The sequence below is a fragment of the Tinamus guttatus genome, unplaced genomic scaffold (assembly GCF_059628265.1).
Source record: "Tinamus guttatus ecotype Peru unplaced genomic scaffold, ASM5962826v1 Tinamus_guttatus_pri_ptg000397l, whole genome shotgun sequence".
Classification (NCBI taxonomy): Eukaryota; Metazoa; Chordata; class Aves; order Tinamiformes; family Tinamidae; genus Tinamus; species Tinamus guttatus.
Window position 1 is genome coordinate 715,847 of NW_028288931.1, and position 20,101 is coordinate 735,947.

At 47.5% G+C, this 20,101-nt stretch overlaps 1 protein-coding gene across 7 annotated transcripts in view; it reads right to left on the reverse strand.

The window, feature by feature from the left end:
• Positions 1-7,708: 7,708 nt before the first annotated feature.
• LOC104568593 (zinc finger MYM-type protein 4) overlaps positions 7,709-20,101 on the reverse strand; it is a 29,857-nt gene continuing 17,464 nt past the window's right edge. For 6 of the 7 annotated variants that reach the window (XM_088531057.1, XM_088531058.1, XM_010215494.2 and 3 more), the window contains 18 exons: positions 19,776-20,048; positions 19,309-19,459; positions 18,890-19,062; positions 18,454-18,604; positions 17,163-17,303; positions 16,837-16,874; positions 16,191-16,335; positions 15,886-16,007; positions 15,363-15,534; positions 14,926-14,979; positions 14,628-14,807; positions 13,999-14,093; positions 13,261-13,432; positions 12,287-12,438; positions 11,060-11,171; positions 9,618-9,866; positions 8,805-8,934; positions 7,709-8,154 (listed from right to left, as the gene is read on the reverse strand). In XM_088531057.1, the coding sequence (XP_088387183.1) occupies positions 7,947-8,154; positions 8,805-8,934; positions 9,618-9,866; positions 11,060-11,171; positions 12,287-12,438; positions 13,261-13,432; positions 13,999-14,093; positions 14,628-14,807; positions 14,926-14,979; positions 15,363-15,534; positions 15,886-16,007; positions 16,191-16,335; positions 16,837-16,874; positions 17,163-17,303; positions 18,454-18,604; positions 18,890-19,062; positions 19,309-19,459; positions 19,776-20,048 (2,718 nt within the window). In that variant the 3' untranslated portion in view covers positions 7,709-7,946. The remainder of the gene's footprint in view (positions 8,155-8,804; positions 8,935-9,617; positions 9,867-11,059; positions 11,172-12,286; positions 12,439-13,260; positions 13,433-13,998; positions 14,094-14,627; positions 14,808-14,925; positions 14,980-15,362; positions 15,535-15,885; positions 16,008-16,190; positions 16,336-16,836; positions 16,875-17,162; positions 17,304-18,453; positions 18,605-18,889; positions 19,063-19,308; positions 19,460-19,775; positions 20,049-20,101) is intronic. The other variant, XM_088531056.1, reaches the window with a different exon arrangement.

The following is a 20,101-nucleotide window of genomic DNA, read 5'->3' on the forward strand; positions in this document are numbered from 1 at the left end:
CCTGTCCCTTGGTTCCAAATCTGCGAGATCTGCTGTGGCCCCAGCACCCTCCTCGGGTCCCCAAGCCCTCCTCGAGTCTGGCTCTTACCAACTCTATCCTCATTAGGCCAGGGACTCTTTTTTTCCTTCTTTTTTTTTTCCTCTCATAATTTGCACATCCCAGGCCAATGGGGGTTGATATCTCCAATCCCAGCAGTTGGCTCTTCCACTGGGGCCGGAGGCCTCGTGCTGCAGCCCGATCGCCCTCCGCGTTCGTGGGCCGCATGCACGGAACGTCCCTGACCCATGGAAAGGGGAACCCTCCGTTCCTGCCGGTGCCGGCAGCGCCATTTCCCTGCTCCTAGACTCTGGGAAAGGCTTTTCCAGGAATCAGGTGTGTGGTGGCCCTTTCCTGTCCCTGCTTCTTCCTCTCACTGTGCTGCTTCTCTGAGCTGCACCCCTGTCCCTGGCCAGCACCGAGCCTCCCTGCTGTGAAGGATGCTGCTCCTCCAGCTCTGGGCACGCAGTTTATTGCCTTTCTTTGTGTTAATTTATTAAAACTGGAAACCTGTTTAATCAGCTTTTCGGGGCTATGAAAGCCAAGAGGCTTTAACTTCCTTGGTTGTATTTATATTGCTGCACTACTGATCTGTGTTGAGCTAGATGAAGATTAAACACTATTGAAGGGAGGGAGGGTCCCCTCCCTGAATGTAGCCCTGGCTGCTGCTGCCTCTGTTTCTCTCCGCTCGTTCCGGGCCGGCCGGACCCCGGATGCTCCCACTGCTGCCCTGATCCCCGGCAGTGCCGCCCCCGGCCCCAGCGTCGCCCTCGAGTGCCGCCTGCTGCTGCTCCCGCCTTGGGGACCGGGTGAACAAGCACAAAGTAAACCAGGAAAAGAGGAAAAGCAGAAGCTGTGGCCATGGCCGGCCTCCCTCCTGGCCCTCTGCCTCCCTGTTCCCCTGCCCCAGGAGCCCCGCTGAGCTCTGCAGCTCGTCCTGGGGCTGCTGCCCTGTCCGTTGGGCCGGGCTCGGCCTGGGCTCTCCCTGGCTTCCTAGTATGGAAAAGGGAAGCGCTGCCCTCCCCGCGGCCCTTGTGGGCCCGGCGGAGCCTCCCCTGCGCTGGGCGCAGCCCTGCTCGCTCCGCGGAGCCTCCGCCGCTCCCTGCGGCTCCGGGCGCTGCTCGGGGGCAGCAGGAGGAGCCGGGGGAGGCTGGAGGGCGAGCGGCTCCCTGACCCCCGCGAGGCTCCAGCCCCGGCGCCGCTCCCGGGCCCGGCTGCCCCCCGGCGCCCTGTTCCTTGGGGTGCAGCAGCTGCCCCCCTGGAAGCGCCTCCGCTCCCCGCGGGCTCCGCCGGGAGCAGCCAAGGCCGTTCATGGAGCGGAGGCCGGTGGCCTTCAGTGCTGCCCTTGGCCCGGCCGCTCGCTCAGGGCCCCTGGGGCACCGCGAGGCTGCAGAGCGGCCTGGGGACCCCAGGCCCCACGGGGCCTCGGTGGTGGCCGCGACCCGCCCCGGTCCCCGCGAGCCGCCCTCTCTCGTTGTTCACACAATCCCTTTTCCACACGCGCTGCCAAAGGCTCCCCGCTCGCTCCCGCACGCGCCAGCGTGCTCGGCCGCCTCCGAGCCGCTACCTCTCCTTATATAGCAGAGGCCAAACGAATTTCGCGCTCTCATTATTAATAGCCCCGCGGAGGCTGCCAAAGCCAGCAGCGAGCGGAGCCGCAGGGGCTGCCCTCGCCCCGGGCGCCCGGGCCAGGTGCAGAGCCGGGGCGGCCGCGGGCCCCGGGGGAGCGCGTGGAGCCCCGGGGCCGGGTCGGGGCGCCCGACGGGGAGAGGACGGAGCTGCCGGCGGGAGCCGGGGCCGCCACGGGGCAGACGCTGCTGCGAGCGGGAGCGCAGGGCGAGCGGGCAGCGCTGCGGCCGGTGAGTAGCCCCGGGGCAGCCGTGCGGGGGGACCGGCCCCCTGCCCCTCGCAGGCACCTCCTGCCGCTCCTGCCCTCCCTGGCCCTTCGGGCCCTTGGGCTGCTGCAGGAGCTCCCCAGAGCTGCAGGGGGGAACGGGGCTGGGGACAGAGGGGAGAGCGAAGCTGGGGCAGGTCCCGGCTACGGGCACCCACGGGGCACCCAGGAACGCAGTGCAGCGCAGGCACCAGCTGCTTCCTTTTATAGCCAGGCCGGGCTGCGCCGTGCCAGGGTGTCCCTGCACTGTGACGGGGTATCCCTGTGCTGCACTGGGGTGTCCTGCACCGCGCCGGGGTGTCCTTGCACTGCAATGGGGTGTCCTGCGCCCCGCCAGGGTGTTCCTGCAGTGCGCTGGGGTATCCCTGTGCTGCACCAGGGTGTCCTGCACCGCGCCGGGGTGTCCCTGTGCTGCACCTGGGTGTCCTGCGCTGTGACGGGGTGTCCCTGCACCGCGCCGGGGTGTCCTTGCACTGCAATGGGGTGTCCTGCGCCCCGCCAGGGTGTTCCTGCAGTGCGCTGGGGTATCCCTGTGCTGCACCTGGGTGTCCCTGCGCTGCACCAGGGTGTCCCTGCACTGTGACAGAGTGTCCCTGTGCTGCAATAGGGTGTCCCTGTGCTGCGCCAGGGTGTACCGGCTCTGCAGCCCCTGCAGCCGCTTCCCGCGAGCCCTTTGCCCCGTCCCCACAAGCCGCCAGCCGGGGCAGCCGTGGGAGCAGCTCGGGAGCCTCCCTGGCTCCCTTCAGCCCCGGGTGGCCCTGGGCAGCCGCGGGCCTCACAGAGCCCCAAGCACCGGCCCCCCCCGACACCCGCGGCTGCTGCGGCCCTGGGTATCCTGACGCTGCTGTCGGGTTCAGCCCGACCTGGGCTCACCCCATCCTGGGTGCCTTGGTGTTGCCAGCTCCAGGAGAGGGTTAAGCTCCGCACTCCCAGAAGCTGTGATCCTGGAGGGCTAAACCTCATCTCTGGCCCGCGGTGGCCCCGGCTTTGGGGTGGTGGCTCTGCTGTCACTGCTCTTTGCAGGCAGGACACGACGTTGCTGCTGGGGATTCTGCTCCTGCCATTAGGGACAAGCGCTGCCTTCTCGCTGCAGGCTCCGGCGAGGATGATGATGGGGCTGAGCTGCCACCAGGAGCTGCCGGTTTCGCTGCAGCGTCTCTGTCCTCCCGAGGCAGTGATGGAGGCTGCGGGGAGCCGTGGTCGGGCGGGAGGCAGACGGTTCCGGCGGCTCCAGCGCCTCCCTCCCAACCCTACATACTTCTTCATATGCCCATATGGAGCCGGCGGCGCTATGGAATGTTTAGAAGTATGTATTTTTGGGCTGGGACCCCTGCGCCAGGACCCCTGCCGCCAGCGCCGGCACCTCCGGAGACACCGTGCGTCCCTGGGGCTGGTAAAAAGGAACCAGATCAACTTGCAACTGGATTTGGTCCCCTTCAACCAGCTGCAGCGGCGCGCGCCCCGCGGCGGCCGCCTCGTCGTGCAGGGAGCGGGGCCCGCGCGGCGCCGCGGCGCTCGGCACAGCCCGGCTCACTCTTCCCTTGGCTGCGTTCAGGCCGGGGCTGCTCGTCTGTCCGGGCCCGGCCTTGCCGGGTCCAGAGCGTTTGGGAATGGCCAAGGACGTGTCAGGGTGGAGTGACCGCTTGGCCGTGTGCCAGGATGGAACCAGCCGCGTTAGCGCAGGAGGGTGACGTCTCTGCCTGGAAATGAAACCAGCAGGGAGCAAAGTTGTGCCCGGGGAGCAGCAGGATGGGACGGGGGCGCTGGCCTTGGCGGGGGTGGCTCTCGCTCCAGGTCATCAGAGCCCTGCTGTGATGCCCCTGCACCCCGCTCTGCCGCAGCCATCCTGTCCCCACCGGGACCCCGCTCGGGCGTCCCCTCCGTTCAGCTCCTTCGAGCAGCAGCAGCCGCCGCAGGAAGGACGTCCCTGCTGCCCCTGCCCCGCGGCGAGGCAGGGGCGGCCCTGGGCGCTTCCTGCTCCGATTTCCCTCGGTTGGCAGAGCCGAAGGCTGCGCCATGGCTGAGGGCGAGGAGGGTACGGCCGCGCCGCGGGCGCAGGGCGGGCAGGGGGTCCCGCCGGTGCCGATCCCGCCAGCTGCCGGCCCCGGAGCTGCAGCACCGCGTTGCTGCCGGCCGCGGCCTCTCCCTGCCGCCGGCACCAGGAAGGGACGAGGGGGCCAATCCGCGCAGCTGGGCCTGCGGGTGCCTGGGGGCTGCCCCTTTTCCGTGTTCCCGGCTCTCCCGGCTCGCAGCCGCGCTGGGAGCTGCTCCGCAGGGCAACATCCCTGGCTAGGGCGGCGGGAGGAGCAGAGGGACGGGGATTCTGGTGCAGGCGGCTGCAGCCCCTTCCTGCCCCTCCTTCCTCCTCCGCAGGGAAAGGCAACGCGCTCAAGGCGGCGGCCGTCGGCGCCGTGGTCCTAGGGGGTGAGGAGGCGCCGGCCGCGCGGAGCAGAGCCCTGCGGGTCCCGCCGGGCGCTCAGGCTGCGCTCCCTCTTGCAGGAGCGGCCGTGGCCGCTGCCCCGGTCGCCATCTCCGCCCTGGGCTTCACGGCCAGCGGCATCGCCGCCGGCTCCGTGGCCACCAAGATGATGTCGGCGGTTGCCGTGGCCAGCGGCGGGGGGGTGCCCGCGGGCAGCGCCGTGGCCCTGCTGCAGTCGGCCGGTGAGTGGGGACGGGGCGGCGGGGACGGGGCGGCGGGAAGGGGCTTCCTTGCAGACCCGGCGGCTCCGTGTCCTCTGCACAGCGGGTGGCCCCCGCAGCGCGTCCCTCTGCTCGCAGGCGCCGCGGGCCTCTCGCTGGCCACCCAGCTCGGCCTGGGCTCAGTCTTCGGCTCGCTGGGCGCCGCGATCGGCGCCGCCTGGTCCACGAGCGCACGGGATGAGGCGCCAGCAGCTGCAGCCGAGGGCGACGCTCCAGAGCCCGAGTCCGATGGCGACGCCGGCCAAGCCCCCGCGAATCTGCCGCTCGCGCTGCTGTCCTGAGGAGCTGCCGTGAAGAGCAGGAGCCGTGGGCAGGCTCCACGCGCGGGGCCGCTCCACGGGGATGCGGGATGGATGTTGTGATGGAACACCACGGGCTGCTCCTGCCGTCTAGCCCCGTCCCCGGCAGCCCCTCGGTGCTGCTGAGCTCCCATCTGGCTGCCAGCGCTTTGCAACGTGTGTCCCGCATGTAGAAGGCAGGTAAATAAAACCCCTCTCAGCAGGCAGTAGCGTCATCCTCTGGTCTTTCTTGGTTTCATGTTTGCTGCTTCTCTGTCCATTATGAGCATAAAGCATGATTTTTCTCTTTAAAAGAATATTTCAAGTGAGGAAGGGGCGCAAGGGTGGCATGTGATGCAGGTATTTTCATTACAAACAACTTTGTCCAAGTGTTGCAACACTCCATCTGTATCATTAAATAAATTTTAGCCCTTCAAGGCTTTTAAGATCTTGCAATTCCCGTGAATTTTAGCCAGTTTGCAGGTAAATCCCTCGCTAGGCTACACTAGCACTGGCAGAGCAGGAGGGGCCTACCTAGGAACACGGAAACTAAACCCAAACTTGCTGTTCGGTGGCTCATCCAAGGAAGCTGCTCTGAACCGGCCCCAGCACCTTGTTTAGCAGCTCGCAGTCAGGTGTGGTTCAGCTTTCTCTGCAGACAATATGCAAACAGTTCATGCCAAGTACCTGGAAAAAAAAAATGAACATACACGAAAGCATTCACAAAGACTGAGGTTCTTCAGAGGATGGAAAAGGACTATTTACTGGTCATATACAAAAATACCACTTTACGGGGCTATGTCTGTGATGTCTATTAAGGTCAGGCTCAGGCCTGGTACCTTTTTCAAGCGGCCCTCAGCCCCCTCCCAAGCAGCTCTTGGCTCCGTCCCCTGCTTTGTCCCTGCGAGCAGAGTAAAGCCAAGGCTGCAGCCCCGGGGCTGCTCCTCCCCGGGCTCCCCACAACCAACCGCTGCGATTCCCGGCTCCTCTAGGCTCCCCACAACCAACCGCGGCGATTCCCGGCTCCCCACAACCAACCGCCGCGATTCCCGGCTCCTCCGGGCTCCCCACAACCAACCGCTGCGATTCCCAGCTCCTCTGGGCCGCGCTCCGGCTGCCGCCCCTCTCCGCGCAGAGCCCCGGAGCTCCTCTCTCCAGAGGGATTTTTCTTTCTCATGAAACACTCCATCCGCCGTTCCAGTACAAAGTAGCGTGCCTGCTATTTAAACACTTTAATATAAATATAGGGCATAACTTAGTGTTTATACAATAGGAAATCAACCTAAATGAAAGTCCTTACACCTCCACGCGCCCGGGGAGTTTATTGCCAGGGTACACATCGTGGCCCAGGTATTTTCCCCTGGGAGCTAGGCCAGGACATGGGGGGAAGTGGGATCCTTGATCAGAAATGACAGACACAGAGGGGTCGGATCAGACAGAATCGGGGCAGGTTTACTTTTCACATAGTTTTCTGTATTAAAAAATACATCAGTGAAATCTTTTACAGGCAGGGACAGGACTACCGAGTACACGACGTCAATAGACTACTTTCTGATTTTATTTTTGTTAAATTACTTTTGTTACTGCTAAAAAAATAATTAAAAAACAAAACAAAATAAACAAAAACAAAACAAAACAAAACAAAAAAAGGAAATATCATTCAAGGCTGTTGATTTTCATCTCCTGAAATTTTAGTGACAAGATCAAATATCAGACCCCTGTTACAGAAGCTGGATAACTGACCAAAACTAGATAAAAGCCATACAGTTCTCTTCTTTAAAAATAGTTTGGGTTTCCAATGAATTTGTGCCTTCTGGTCATCAGAAACACATATCTGTAGCTTGAGAAAACAGAGATACAGCCGATATCTGATAATGTCCTGTCCTCTAAACACAATATGGGAGCTTTTCTCTTCTACAGGATGCAGTAACAGCCAAACCTTGAAAAAGTCTCTCTCAATTTCCAACACTATGACTAAATCTCTTTGGGTGGGGTGGGGAAAAAACACACATGGTAACTTCCTACCACAGCTGTTTGTCAGGAGTAATACTGCGTCCTTTGTCCAACACCGCGGCGTTGCAAAGGCGGGACGAGACAGAGCGCGTGCGTCTCCCCCTTGAAATGACCGGGCCCTCCAGGTTTGCCTCGTGAAACAACCAGAAACATCCGAGCCGGGGAAAGAGGAGAAAGGAAAGCTGCCTTCAGGGAAAAACAACTCCCGCGCACCACAGTATTTGCTAGATTATATCAACAGACTGCAGAGCTACTGGGCTAGTTGAGGGATTTTCTGCACATGCCCCGGGACAGTCACTCTCCTGTACATACCCCAGAACGTTTGTCCCATAGTGTGACCTCTCTGAAGCTCGACCTGCGGCGCCTCTTCCGCGTCGCAGATCGCACGGAGCGAGAGGTGCTGTTTGCATGGACCGAGAGCTAGATTCTGGCATCGTGGGCTGCTCAACAGCAGCCACACTGGAGTCCACTTAGCATTTGATCCCAATTTTAAAAAAGTTATAAAAGCGTGTGTGTGTGTGTGTGTGTGTGTGTGTGTGTATTTATAACGGAAGGTGTCTGCTTGTCTAAATGTCGCCACTTTCTCTCCTGTCCTTGTGTAGAGCTCTAGGATCTCGTGCTCTCTGGCAGGAGTGACTGCCAGGCACCAGGCTGGGAAACCGTGTGAGCCACAGTCTAGCTCTCCATGCTCATCACTATTAGGGTAGCTTTTACGCAACCGCTTTCCTTAAAAATATTTCACAATTCTTTTAAAAATGCCAAACAGATAAAGGATTTATGCACCACTCAAATAGGTTAGTTCATCTTGAGTTCGTTCAGAGGATTTATCGCTGCTGTAGGACGTTGTTTCTTACAGCTTACATAGCTGGATTCCTTCCAATTCCAGTTTGTACATCCACCGTGGTTCAAAATATGCCTTTAGATGACATAATCGTGGCTTATTTGATACACATTTTCCGAAGGCTGGACGTATTCACAGTTTGATGCTTCTGAAGTGTATTCAAAGGAAAACATCCCACTTCAGTTAGTCTGATAACTCAATATCAGAGTCCTCTGATTTGACTTTGGCAAGTTCTTCATGTATCTCCCTCACCATAAGAATACGTGTTAACATGATGTCCAAGGTTCCTGGGTCTATTGGCAATGTGGAATACCACATGGGGCTATTGGGTACGCAGGAGCGCTCCGGCTGGAGGTAAAACACATCACTTCTCTGCTTCACACTTTCAGAACTGTCGGTGCAAAGAAAGGGAGACCCCAGTATCAGAAAGCAGCACTAAGTCATATGGACAACACAGGTCAAGGAGGGACAGCAAAGAAAATGGAAGTTACATTGCGAATAGCCCACTCTAATTAAAGAAGTGGCACAATTCAGATCTCCTTATTAGTAACTTGCTTCCCTCTCTTCAATTTAGTGAACAGTTATTTTTTTCTAGATCACTCAGCACCAGCTCCTTCTAAAACGAAGGCGATTAGAGGGACCTCTTTATAGAGGTGTTTTTTCAATGCTAGTACTACCCAGTTGATGGTATGGGTGTCTTGACATAATGATGATGCATATGAACTTAATCTCTGAATAAAAGTTGTTGCTACGATTCCAGAACACTGCCTTTGTGGGGAGTCCAACAGCATTGCTGAGGAAGGAAGTCCTACCAGATGGGTACTAGGAAATGGAGAGAGGAGCCCACAGCAGAGCACAGGAGACGTGGGTGGGATCTTTGCTTCCAGAGGCCTGAGGGATGGATGTTGGTTATCTGATTTTCAAACTCTTCTACCTTTGGGGATGCTAAGAAAAAACTGCACCTGTTTTCCTCAAAAAACGTTTTACCTTTTGGACAGTTCTAGTCCATATAGGGATTGAAAGCCAATTTCTGTCACTTACCATTTTGACAAGTAAAACTCATAAAGTCGGACTGGACATCGCAGGGGATTTTCTGCATTTTCAGACATTTCCACTGCTGTTGCAATCTCCTCATCTTCACCACGTTTCCTTTTGCCTACGGATAATTTATCTGGATACAGGAAAATGACGTCACATACATTCAGCAAAGAACAGCACCTCCAGGAATCAACCCCAGTCACTGAGCTCAGCGCCAGTCTGATGGGACTTTGTATCGCAAAGAAACAAGACGTTATCTGACATTACAATCTGTCCTCCAAAGTCACATGCAGATCAATTGGTCTGGGGCAGCCAGTCTGCTGGGTGAGCAAAATGTCACACACGCTGCAGCGTGTCCATAGCTACAGGGGTGGCACCTGGTGAGGCAGATGCTGCCACAAGGATGAGAGACAGGAGCAGTGCAGAGCTCCCACCTTTCTTCCGATGATGCCACTGGTACCAACTGGGCACATTTTCCTGTTCTTTTCCTCTATCCCAAGGCTTTTGAAAGTGAACAGTTTAATTTAAGACTATAAGTTTAAGAATCCTGCCCTTCACTTCAAACTCGATGAGATTAAGAGCATGTGCCCTAGTTAACACACCCATGTTCTCAGTTTTATCAAGGACTTCATGAAGGAAGAGACGTTTAATTCCTCTTAGAGAAAAACTATCAAGAGCTAGTAACTAGCAGAAGACTATGGAGGATATGTATATATATTTGGAGGATTATATATATATTTTTCTTTAATTTTAAAATAAGGAGCAGACTATATAAATATGATTGCATAAGTTTAGAATCAGAAAGCAGGCACTTACCTGACTCTATCTCTTGTTTTTGAAAGGGTGGGAAAAAACGTAAATATGTCGTCTTAGTATTATACTTCAGAGTCCGGGTGCGTCTCATGACATGGGCAAAGGATAATTTCAGGTGCTCACTGACATTCTTCAGTTGAAAGTATTTGGTGTTGAAGAACAGAAGTGTGTTCAGTAAGACTATAGGGGAATATGCACCCAGTTGTTTACATTCCCACAAGTGTTCTTCTTCAATCCTTGAGAACATGTAACCTGAAAATAATGGGCAAGGAAAAAAAGGAAAGGGTTATTTATGCCATTTTAGGACTGTTCCCCATATTTGGTTATAAGTGAACAGCTTTTAAAGATCCCTGACAGTTTAGTGGATTTTAAGAATTTTCCCAAAGTAATAACAGGAAGTATCATAGACACACAGGGTAGGAGGGCAGGAATAGATCATATTAGGAAAGAAGAATCTCAGAGACTCATGTAAATTCTCTTTTACCAAACCTTGTATATGAATGAACTGCACATCAGCTCAAATTCACACCTATAATAAGTAATTCTAATTCCAGTAGCATCAGGAAGGCTGCATGTATGAGCATAAAAGGAAACATGGAAAACCAAGCTTGCAACAGCAAGATCCTCCAGTGCTTGAAGAATGAAGAGAAGGATATAAAGGAAGACTGCAGATACTAGCAGAACCTCACTGAGTTTTAATTTCACTGAATTAAACCACAGTCAGCCAACTTAAAAAAAAAAAAAAACAACAACAACAAAAAAAAACAACCAATCAAACAAAAAAGTTCCCTAGGAATTAAGAGTTTAAATGGTAACACCTCTACCATTGTTGTTATGCTAAGCCAGCTAGCAAAGGAGATATGGAGGCTTGTTAAGATACTTGTTGAGAAAAAGAACTATATGCAATCAATCTATAAGTAACTGGGCTATTTCTTTATTAAATACAAACTTAAAATTTGAAATGAAAAGAAGTCAGTTGTAGATACAGGTATGGAGTTTCCAACATCACTCAAGGTTCCCTGGGACTGCACTGTGATCCTATGATTTATCAGAAGAAATATTTCCATTACCTATACGGGAATATTAATGTAACTGTACATAGCATTTGCAGTAACCCACACACAGTTTTGGCTACCTAATTTCAAAAAAAGACTAGCTAAAACTTTACAGAAGAGAAGAACCAGCATTTGACTGCAGGAATGGGAGGCCTTTCTTTCAAAGAAGTTGATGGATTAATTGGAGACAAAGATATGTTGAAGTGTGACCAAAAGAGGGGAAGAGACATAAAACCCACAGTTCTAGTCTACCACAAACAACTACCTGGTGGGGAGGAGGAAACTAATGTGAATGTCTCAGATCGTATTCCTCTTCATGGCAATGAGAAAGTAGGAATTTATAATAATGACTTTGTCATGCAGCTACACAAAATAAAATAATTGTCCTACCATTTGGAAGAATTGTAGGTTCCCAGATTTTCAAGAGTTTTGTAAGCTCAATCATAAACCTGGAATAGGGCTCGGTAAAAATGTTATCTATTCTACCATTCTCGAACAGGTACTACAAGAGAAAAAAAAAGGAAGACATACAATTTATGATTACTTAACATTGCAGAAAAGATATGGGACATCAGATTCTTTTTCTTTCTTATGTCCAAATGTTTTATGGTCCAAAACATGTTTTTGAATTTTTCAGTACGACAGCTAATTAGATTTTCTGCAGGGACTGGGTTTTTTGCAGGGTGTCAAAAAAGCTTAATTTAAAGCACCAATAAAAAATTCCCTTAAATTCTGGTCAAGGAGCCATTAACATTTTATTCTTATCTCTTTTTTTATTTTTTTCCTACAAAACAGGAAATATGCAAGTCAGATGTGAAATACAAAAAATGTGGAAACTCCTAGACCTTATCAACAGTAATCTGATTAAGGCTGCATATTTTTCAAACACAGACAGGGAATGTCAAGTTCTACCTCAAAACATAGCTCTTTACTCCTTATCATCCAATGACTATTCAAGGAAATGAATGAAAAAATATTTGTACAAAAAAGCCTTGGAAGTATGTTGAACTGAGACACTGAGTTTTCAATAAAAATTATTTTATTCTAGGTTTGTGCTGCAACTGTTACAACATGCAGTGCCTAAGCAGGTAGTAGAGGCTGGTTACATGACTGCCAATATTCATTAATTACAATTCTATTATCCCCTCTATGTATATCCTTAGGTTTTGCCAACAAGGTATCTGTTTAACCACTGAAGGAGCTTAATCCTTCCTGTGTAATCTCTTCCATGTAACTTGCATATTACAAGAGCACTGTGCAACTATTTAGATCGGAAACATTCCATCACAAAGCAAGTATTACTGAGGATCCACAAGTTTACACCTAGCTTTCCTCTACATGGCAAGGATAAAAAAGGTATCAAAATGAAAGATTTGTGTCTCCATAGAAACATCTATCCCTCCACAACACATTCCTCCTAACTACAGAAAAGACCTGTGTACTTGGATGATAAAAAGGTTCAGACAAATTAGCAAAGTACCTAAGTAAAACAGACTAAGCAGCAGAAATAAAGAAAAATTCTTGCCTTCTCTGCAAACACTGCGCAGCTGCATACCGCACAAAAAGACAGACTAATTTTTGGTCTCTTCACAGCAATACCCTAACTCAGTGAGTTACCTGCTGAATTCCAAGGCACAAGTATAAGATGCTGTCAGGATCATATTTTTCTCCATTTGGTCTCCGCACCTCTTGAATAAACTGGCACAAGCCAAAACTCAGCTCAGCAAAAGTGCATGAGAGAACATCCTCCTTGAGTTTCACAGGACGAACTGTGGTGAAGAAAATGAGAAAAAAAAAACCTTAATTCAACAGACTAAATCTTCACAAATTGCTTATTATTTCATGGAGGTAGAACTACTAAAACATCTCAGATAGTCCCCTGTATGCCTAAACTTGTGAACGACTTCCTGTCTGTAAGCTAACAATTAAATAAATAGCTGGCCAATAAAAACAAACAGCCAGCATGAGTAACAAGCACAAATGCTGTAATTGAGTAAGAATATATTTCAAGCGAGGATATTTAAATGGTATGGAGCTCAGTGACTCCAAAACTGTGGCATGGCAAGGGTTGCATATATGTGAGGCTGCTAGTGTAGGGTTGATAAATCTGCTTCACCCCTATAGCTGGACTCAGGGGAATCTTAACTGACAGAAAGATCTTGAGTATTTCCTAGTAGCTCTGGCCATGAGTTGAGTGCAGCAAATCCGACTCCTTAAGGGGAGGACTGAAGAGTTCAAAGGGCTCTGGGATTCAAAAGAGGGGAGCAGAGCAAACAGAGGATCAATCCATCTGAGAACCTCCAGTGACACTGCTAGCCTTGGCTGCTCTACACCACATAAAGTGACTGACTGCTTGGGACTGAAGGGGGAACCTTTCTGGGGTTTTGGATATAGTTTCCTGGAACTGGCTGTAAGCACTTTTCTTCTTAGTCACAAGAAGAAAAGACATAAAATCCATAAAATCTTTTCTCTACTCATGTATATTTTCAACCTCACTAAATAATGAATAATCCTAACACCTACCTGAATAACATATTCACACCAAGTGCTCCTCAATTAAATATGTCTGTCTTTCAGACAGACAACTTTACCTGAAAACTTTAGGTCCCCTTGTTCCTCCTGTGCGTTTTTCCATTGGACCCAATTCTTCCAGGCATTTACCCCATACATGTACTTCAGGGTCATCCCAGAAACAGAGCACCCTGGATAGGATCCCTGCATGAGGCTTCGGGGCTCTACAGCAACCACAGACTTCTTCCGCCCCTGCAGGAAAACACACAAACCAAAGAAAGTTTTTATTTAACGAATTCTTCATCTATGGAGACTGAACATGACCTTGGATAGTAAGACCAATAAGACCAGTGCGCTACGGTAACAAAAGCCTATCTCATGACAGAAGCTGAATGAATATATATGTTTTTTTATTATTATACACAATTATTAATCACGCTTCATGGAAAAGATGCAATAGTAATTCTCCTCATGATAAATCCACACAGAAATATATTCCTTTCTGCTTACATCATAAGAAAATGATTTTGCCCTGTAGACTATTACACTTTTTAAAAATAAATCTGTTTTGGAGCTTTTTAAATGATATTATATTATTTAAATGTGCTGTACTAAAAAGACACTTGTTCTACCTACTTGCAGAGTGCAGGGAAGACAATTTTATGTAGCAGCAGAACAGAAAGCAGGAATATATACCATAGTTAAATTGAGTTCTTATTTTCACCCTGGAGTAAGACTTCTTCCTTTTGAGAGTAAGCATGCACGTAAGTTTCTCCCATTTAAGGTAGTAATATTATGTTCCAAAAATACTTTCTTACCCTTCTTTTTGGCTGTGGGAAGCCATCTCTATGTCTCCGTCTTGCTCGTGAGCGCGAATGTAGACCCGGTCCTTTACTGAGAGGGTCAAATGAGTCTAAAGTCAAATTAACACCATTAAGAGTTTATTTGATTTAACATGTCCAAGTAGAAGTGTCACTTAGATAGTACTGAATATCTTGAAGCTGACAATCACATCCATACATTCAAGTAACGCTTTACCTATGGATAATTAAGCAATAAATTTACCTTCTGTATAAAAATGAAAATTCTCAGAAGAGGTAAAAAGCATCCCTAAACATGGATGTAAACATGGATGTATTTATTCAGGTAAACTTATTATTTTGCACAACTGAAATTAATTGTACTTTGGGATATAGAAATTATAAATGCAAAGGAGTCGAGCAAGACTGCTACCCCTGTCAGTGGTCCTGTAGAAGGCTGTCTTTAGAAACAAATCATACTCTAAAAATAGCCATTTTTAATAAAACTGGTGTATTACTGCAACTTTAAGTGTCTTGTACTAAATGAAAAGACATCTCCTTCATAAACAGACTGCTGGTACAATATTTACTCAGAAAACTGTGCATACTTTTATGCAACAATGCATTTTTCTTCACATTATACAGACCTGATGGAAAATCTGCCTCCAGGTCCTGTTCCACTTCCCCTTTGGAGAACTGCTTCAGTTCTGGATCTGGATCTGGAAGGGTATTTGATCGTAAGGCATAGTGATTTAACTCATCCTCCCAGCTGTGCGGAGTGGACACTGCTTCTGATTCTAGATCTCCACTGTAAGTGCTACCTTGGTCTGTAATGAGAACGATCAATTACGTGTTGTGCTAAAGGTAAGGACAGGTAAGGACAAAAATAGGAGTTTCAAAGACAGCAGGATTAAAGCCTTTTTACAAAAAAAAAATCCAACTGACCTTTCTCAAATATCTTGGGATCCAAGAAGAGCTCATGCTCAGATGTTTGAGATCCTTAGGAAAAAGAAGGAAATCCTGTATCTACAAATGATTCACAGCTTACATAACTGAGACAAAAAAAACTGAACACCAAAATACTACATATTAGCTTGTTAATACTACCAAGAGGTAATGCATCTTCTTCACCACTAGAGTACTACCAACAGGTTTCTACCTATGTGATGCTGTTATGGGAATAACAATCTGCAATGCAGAACTAATTCATCTTTGATTTGGAAATAACGTTGAAAATAAACAGTGGTAGAACAGGACCATTTAACATGGCATGCTTACTTGGGAACCAGCCAATCATGCCCAACAAATATTGCTCTACCTATTTTCTATGAAGAAAGGACCTCTATCTCACTTAATTTTATTTTTCAAAAAACATCACATACCACCATGAGAGTGTGTTTTTTCTTTCTCCTCATCTTCTGCAATCATTTCTGCCATCTGAAGGAGATCAGCTTCAAATGGATTTGTGGGAATCTTTTCCTTGATATCCTGAATAGTTTCGATGATCTTATCAGCATTATCCAGTGTAGTTGGGAAAAGCATGGGAACTGGTACCTATAGAAACACGTGGAAAATATTATAACTTGTTTGTGGAAGAAGTGAAATAGCAAATACATAAGGGAGATTCCTCCCCTTTAATCTTATGTAGAGTTTGGGATTACATAAAATTTAGAATAACTTCAGACTAGACAACTTGCTTCATATCTGCAATGACTCTATACGCTTTTTTTTTGCGTGTGATGAGGATCAATTAGGTATGATATGGATAAGGAAAGAAATAGTATCAACTCTGAATACCACCTGAATCTAAGCTGAACTAGAAACAAAGCTCAATGACACTAGTCTGTGCCTTGTTCAAATTGGAGACAACACACCACCTCTCTAGGGAACTGAAGGATAACTTACGGGTACTGGCATTCCGAGTGGAACTGGCGTGTACTGTGTGTAGAGGTGAAGGGGGACTGGCACAAACACGGGCACAGGAACAGGTACCACAACGATTTGAGGTTGAACTTCTTTTTCTTCTTCTGTTATATTAAAAAGAAAACAAAAATGGTGTAGCTCCTAAAAAGAGTGCATGGCCCCTGCACACTGGTTAAGGTTTAAAAAAATATGTTAAGAAAAATAATTATCTGTTACACAAACCATGCATTACTGTCTCATCTGCAATAAAGACCTTTATAAAAATGGGTCAGAGATTAGATACACACCTGTCTGGCATTCTTTGTTTTGTGTATGAGGTTTGCACGAGGTGGCCTTAGTCTGCGTGATTGGCTTGCACAACAGCGCTTTGTTTTTTAGAAGTCTGGGTGGTTGTGATGGTGGCAGTTTCAGGGCATCTGTCTGAGTACTGGCCTGTTTTAAAAAACATAAATGAGGGAGAATCAGTGTTGGCTGTAGTCGAATATTATGAAGATTAATATTTGTTCTCTATTAGGGGAGATTGCATGATTTAAAGCAGTATTATAGCCTTTGCTAATAAAAACAATAATTTAAAAGTCCAGAGAAACAGTTTACTAATGCCCTTGGTGCTTTCTGGTCTTCATAAAAAAATATTTTAATCAAACAATGGGCTTTTTTTTTTCTTGTTAAGAGTGCAAAGCCACCTCAAGAGCTGCAATTCAGCGAGCTTTATCTAAAAGATCAAATCGATCTGTCACTGGATACAAAAAGACTTTTATACCACACAATTTCTATCTATTTTTAAAAATGCATCTGCAAGTTGGATGAATTTTAAATCCCAGTCACAAGTAGGAAAAGTAGCTACAAAGTAACTGTGCTATATTCTTGGACGGTTTACTTATTATTGATACAATTTGGGCAAAAGGGATAAAAAGACTCTCTTGTAAAACTTACATCTCCTATTATTTTTGCTGTCACTGTAGGGACTGCACCTGAGAAGAGAAACAATACAAAGTAGTTTGTGATCTTGTCATGAAGACTCATCATTTGCCAAGATCAAGAAAAAGAATTCCCATTAAACCTCATTCTCTGGTGCATGTTAATAAATTTAAATCATTATTTATACCTTGATAAAGGAAGGAAAAAACAGTAACCATCTGCACTGATATTGAGAGTAATGAAGAACTGGCTGTTGTCCCCAGTGGACAAGATCCATGAACAAATATAAATATCCTGATAAAGAATTTTAAAAATACAGAAGTCATATTTAACAGTCCTACCCTGTAAAACATTGTTGGAATTAACTGTAGGCTGGGCAGCTGGGGTGCTTGCAAGGGACACCACATTTGCTATGACAGGGGTTGAATCCTTTCTCAAAGAAGGAGCGTCTGATGAGGAAGCTGGTGCCATAGAAGTGTTTGCTGGATAGAACAAACAGAAGAAAGCTAAAATGAGCAACAAGATAATTTAGATACATATATAAATACAAAACAGCCAGGACTCCCACTCTCCAGATATATCTCCAAATGAAAAAGTGTGCCTTATGAGAGGGAAATGCAGGTAGCTTTTCAGTTTAAATAGATGTTGGCTCCATATGCAAGCTTAAGCTGTTTTCCAGTCACTGAAATATTTCAGAAGTTCATCATAGAATGAAAAGGGCTTTTTCTATGTAGCATTATGTGTATTACAGCAGTACTTGGGAGACAACAGAAAAGGATACCTCTCACAGTGCTCATTACTGTGCATATGTAGTATGTAGACAGTGAAGATCCTGACAAGCTTATGCCTTCTAAATAATGAATGAAATCAATTTTTAATAAAAATTTTATAAGAATCTCACAGATTAAGCAAATCATAGATTCTTTCCAACTGAAAGCACCATAATTACCACATTTCATCAAAAGAAAAACACTGTTCTGAGGCATTCCATGACTCTGGCAGCCCAGTTTCTCAGAGGTGCTACACACTTGCCTCCGCGGAAGCTGCTGGCACACTTCTGAAGCAGCAGGCCCATCACACATACTGCTATCCTTACTAACAGCCAAACGCACTCACAACACCAGGAATGCCCTGTGCTACATTAACGGCCTGAAAGCATAAAGTTGTTTATTACTCTTAATCAGAGAAAACATCTCCCATCAGCGTAAGCAGGAGACGCGCACAAAATTCAAGAGCAGTATATGGCCTGGTGCATACTATGAACTTTTAGCTAATATTCTTTATTGCTCGTTGGGTACCTTACAGTTGCAGTCACCATCACTCAGTGGCAGAACATGCCCCTCTGCAGGATCAGTGCTATTTATTTCTTCCCTTTGCTTCACTCCTTCTTCCTGATTTTGTGGGCCTTTCTTCCTTTCTTCCCTTTGCATTTTATTCCCTACAGAAACTCACAGTTCCTATTCCCTCATTCCCACCCTCCTTCCCATTCCATCTGCTAAAATAACAATGAAAATAGCAATGAAAGGGCTACAGCATATACTAATATTAGCATTAATACTTTAACACTGTATAATGATCCATTGTATCACTACCAAGCACACCAAAAGCAATAGTATTCACATCCTGTTTTACCTGTGTTATTCTGAGGTGGAGAGTCAGAAACTCTTTGTTGATTACAGAACATCATAATACAAAGCAGATTGCAAAAATGCTTGATCTCCCCTTGCCATTTCATGGACTCACTGAGTTTACCTTGTCTCTTACAACTATCACACTTTGCTGTCTAGAAAAAGAGTGAGGGAGAAATTAAACACACATATGAACAATAAGAGTATCACAAAGCAGTAAAACATTTGGTGTCTGTATTCCAACAATCACATTAAATATTCTCTATGTTGGAAAGTGATACTCGAAACTTAAGAGGAAGTTACTCATCTACCATACACATGTAATATCTTCTTTGGATGTTAGTACCAACGACAAGCAGTTCACACAGCTCCTCAGCCTCAGAGGTTCTTTTGCTAGCATGCCTGTATTTCACAGAATATTATGCAAGAATATTCCTTACCTGGTAAAACAAATCTGTAAATTTAGACTTGCACTCCTCTGAGCAGAATTCCTCCATCTTCCGCCCAAAGAGATTCTGGACCAGTTTGGGAGAAGTCTGTAAACAGTAACTGCACATTTTACAGTGGGTCCCCCAACGTTTAGCCAAGTCATGTTTATAAAGCAGTTTACAACCTAAAAGAAGAGAAAACAGTAATGTATCAACAACAGGCTTCAACATCAGAACTATGCATGTTTGTTTGGCACTTCTAGTTCTTGTACTTAGTCATGTCTGTAATAATTTATTGAAATGTAACATTAAAATGAAAAGGGTAAACAAAATTCTAGGTAAACACTACGTTTCTTTTAGTATCACCTAAAATTTTAAGGTCAGGTACTTCTGCCTTGATTTATCTGACACACAGCTTTGCCCTTTCTTACCGTCACTACAGAATGTCTTATCCATGCCAGCCAATCGCACCGTCTCCTTGATAATTTTATCAACTTTGCAGTATTCACACATTGCCATCATACTGCTCCTCTTCTTATATTCATCACAGCAGGTCTTCCCACAAAACTGAAACATTTTACCCTGCAACATATCAAGAATGTTTCACTTAAGCAAATCTCGTTTTCATCTCCTAGATGTGAATACTTAAACAGTTCATAGAAACTCAAAAGCATATTTATGCCCTTAGAATTCACTAGCAGGGAGCACAAGGGAATAAGTTTTATAACCAGAGCAGAGTGATTTTCTGCAGAAAGCCTTCACCAATGTGCTTTGTCCTGGAATTAAAAGGATCATCTCTAGGACCAAGAATGAGGACCAAATCCCAAACCATTGCATACAATATAGTTACAATTTCTTGGATTGCTGATTGAGAAAAACTTGGCCTATTTTTTATTACCTTGTAGTCAAACAGTTCTGGTTTGGTTGCAAACAATCTGTTACAGTGCTGACACCTGAGTTTCACAACAGTACGGGCAAAAGTGACTTGCTGGGACTGGGCAGCCAGCCTCTGTAGACCAGCTGCAGCTGAGCTGCTCACGGAGCTGGGGGACACAGTCGAGGTGGTGCCACCGGCCGATACTGTTGCCCCTGAGGGAATGCTGACAATGACTTGACCTTGCGACAGGGGTACCACAGAGGAGTTCATTCCTGAAGGCTTGTTGAACAAATTCTGCAGGAAAGCAAATTCAGGAAGAGACCTTATTTTATAACATTATGCATTAC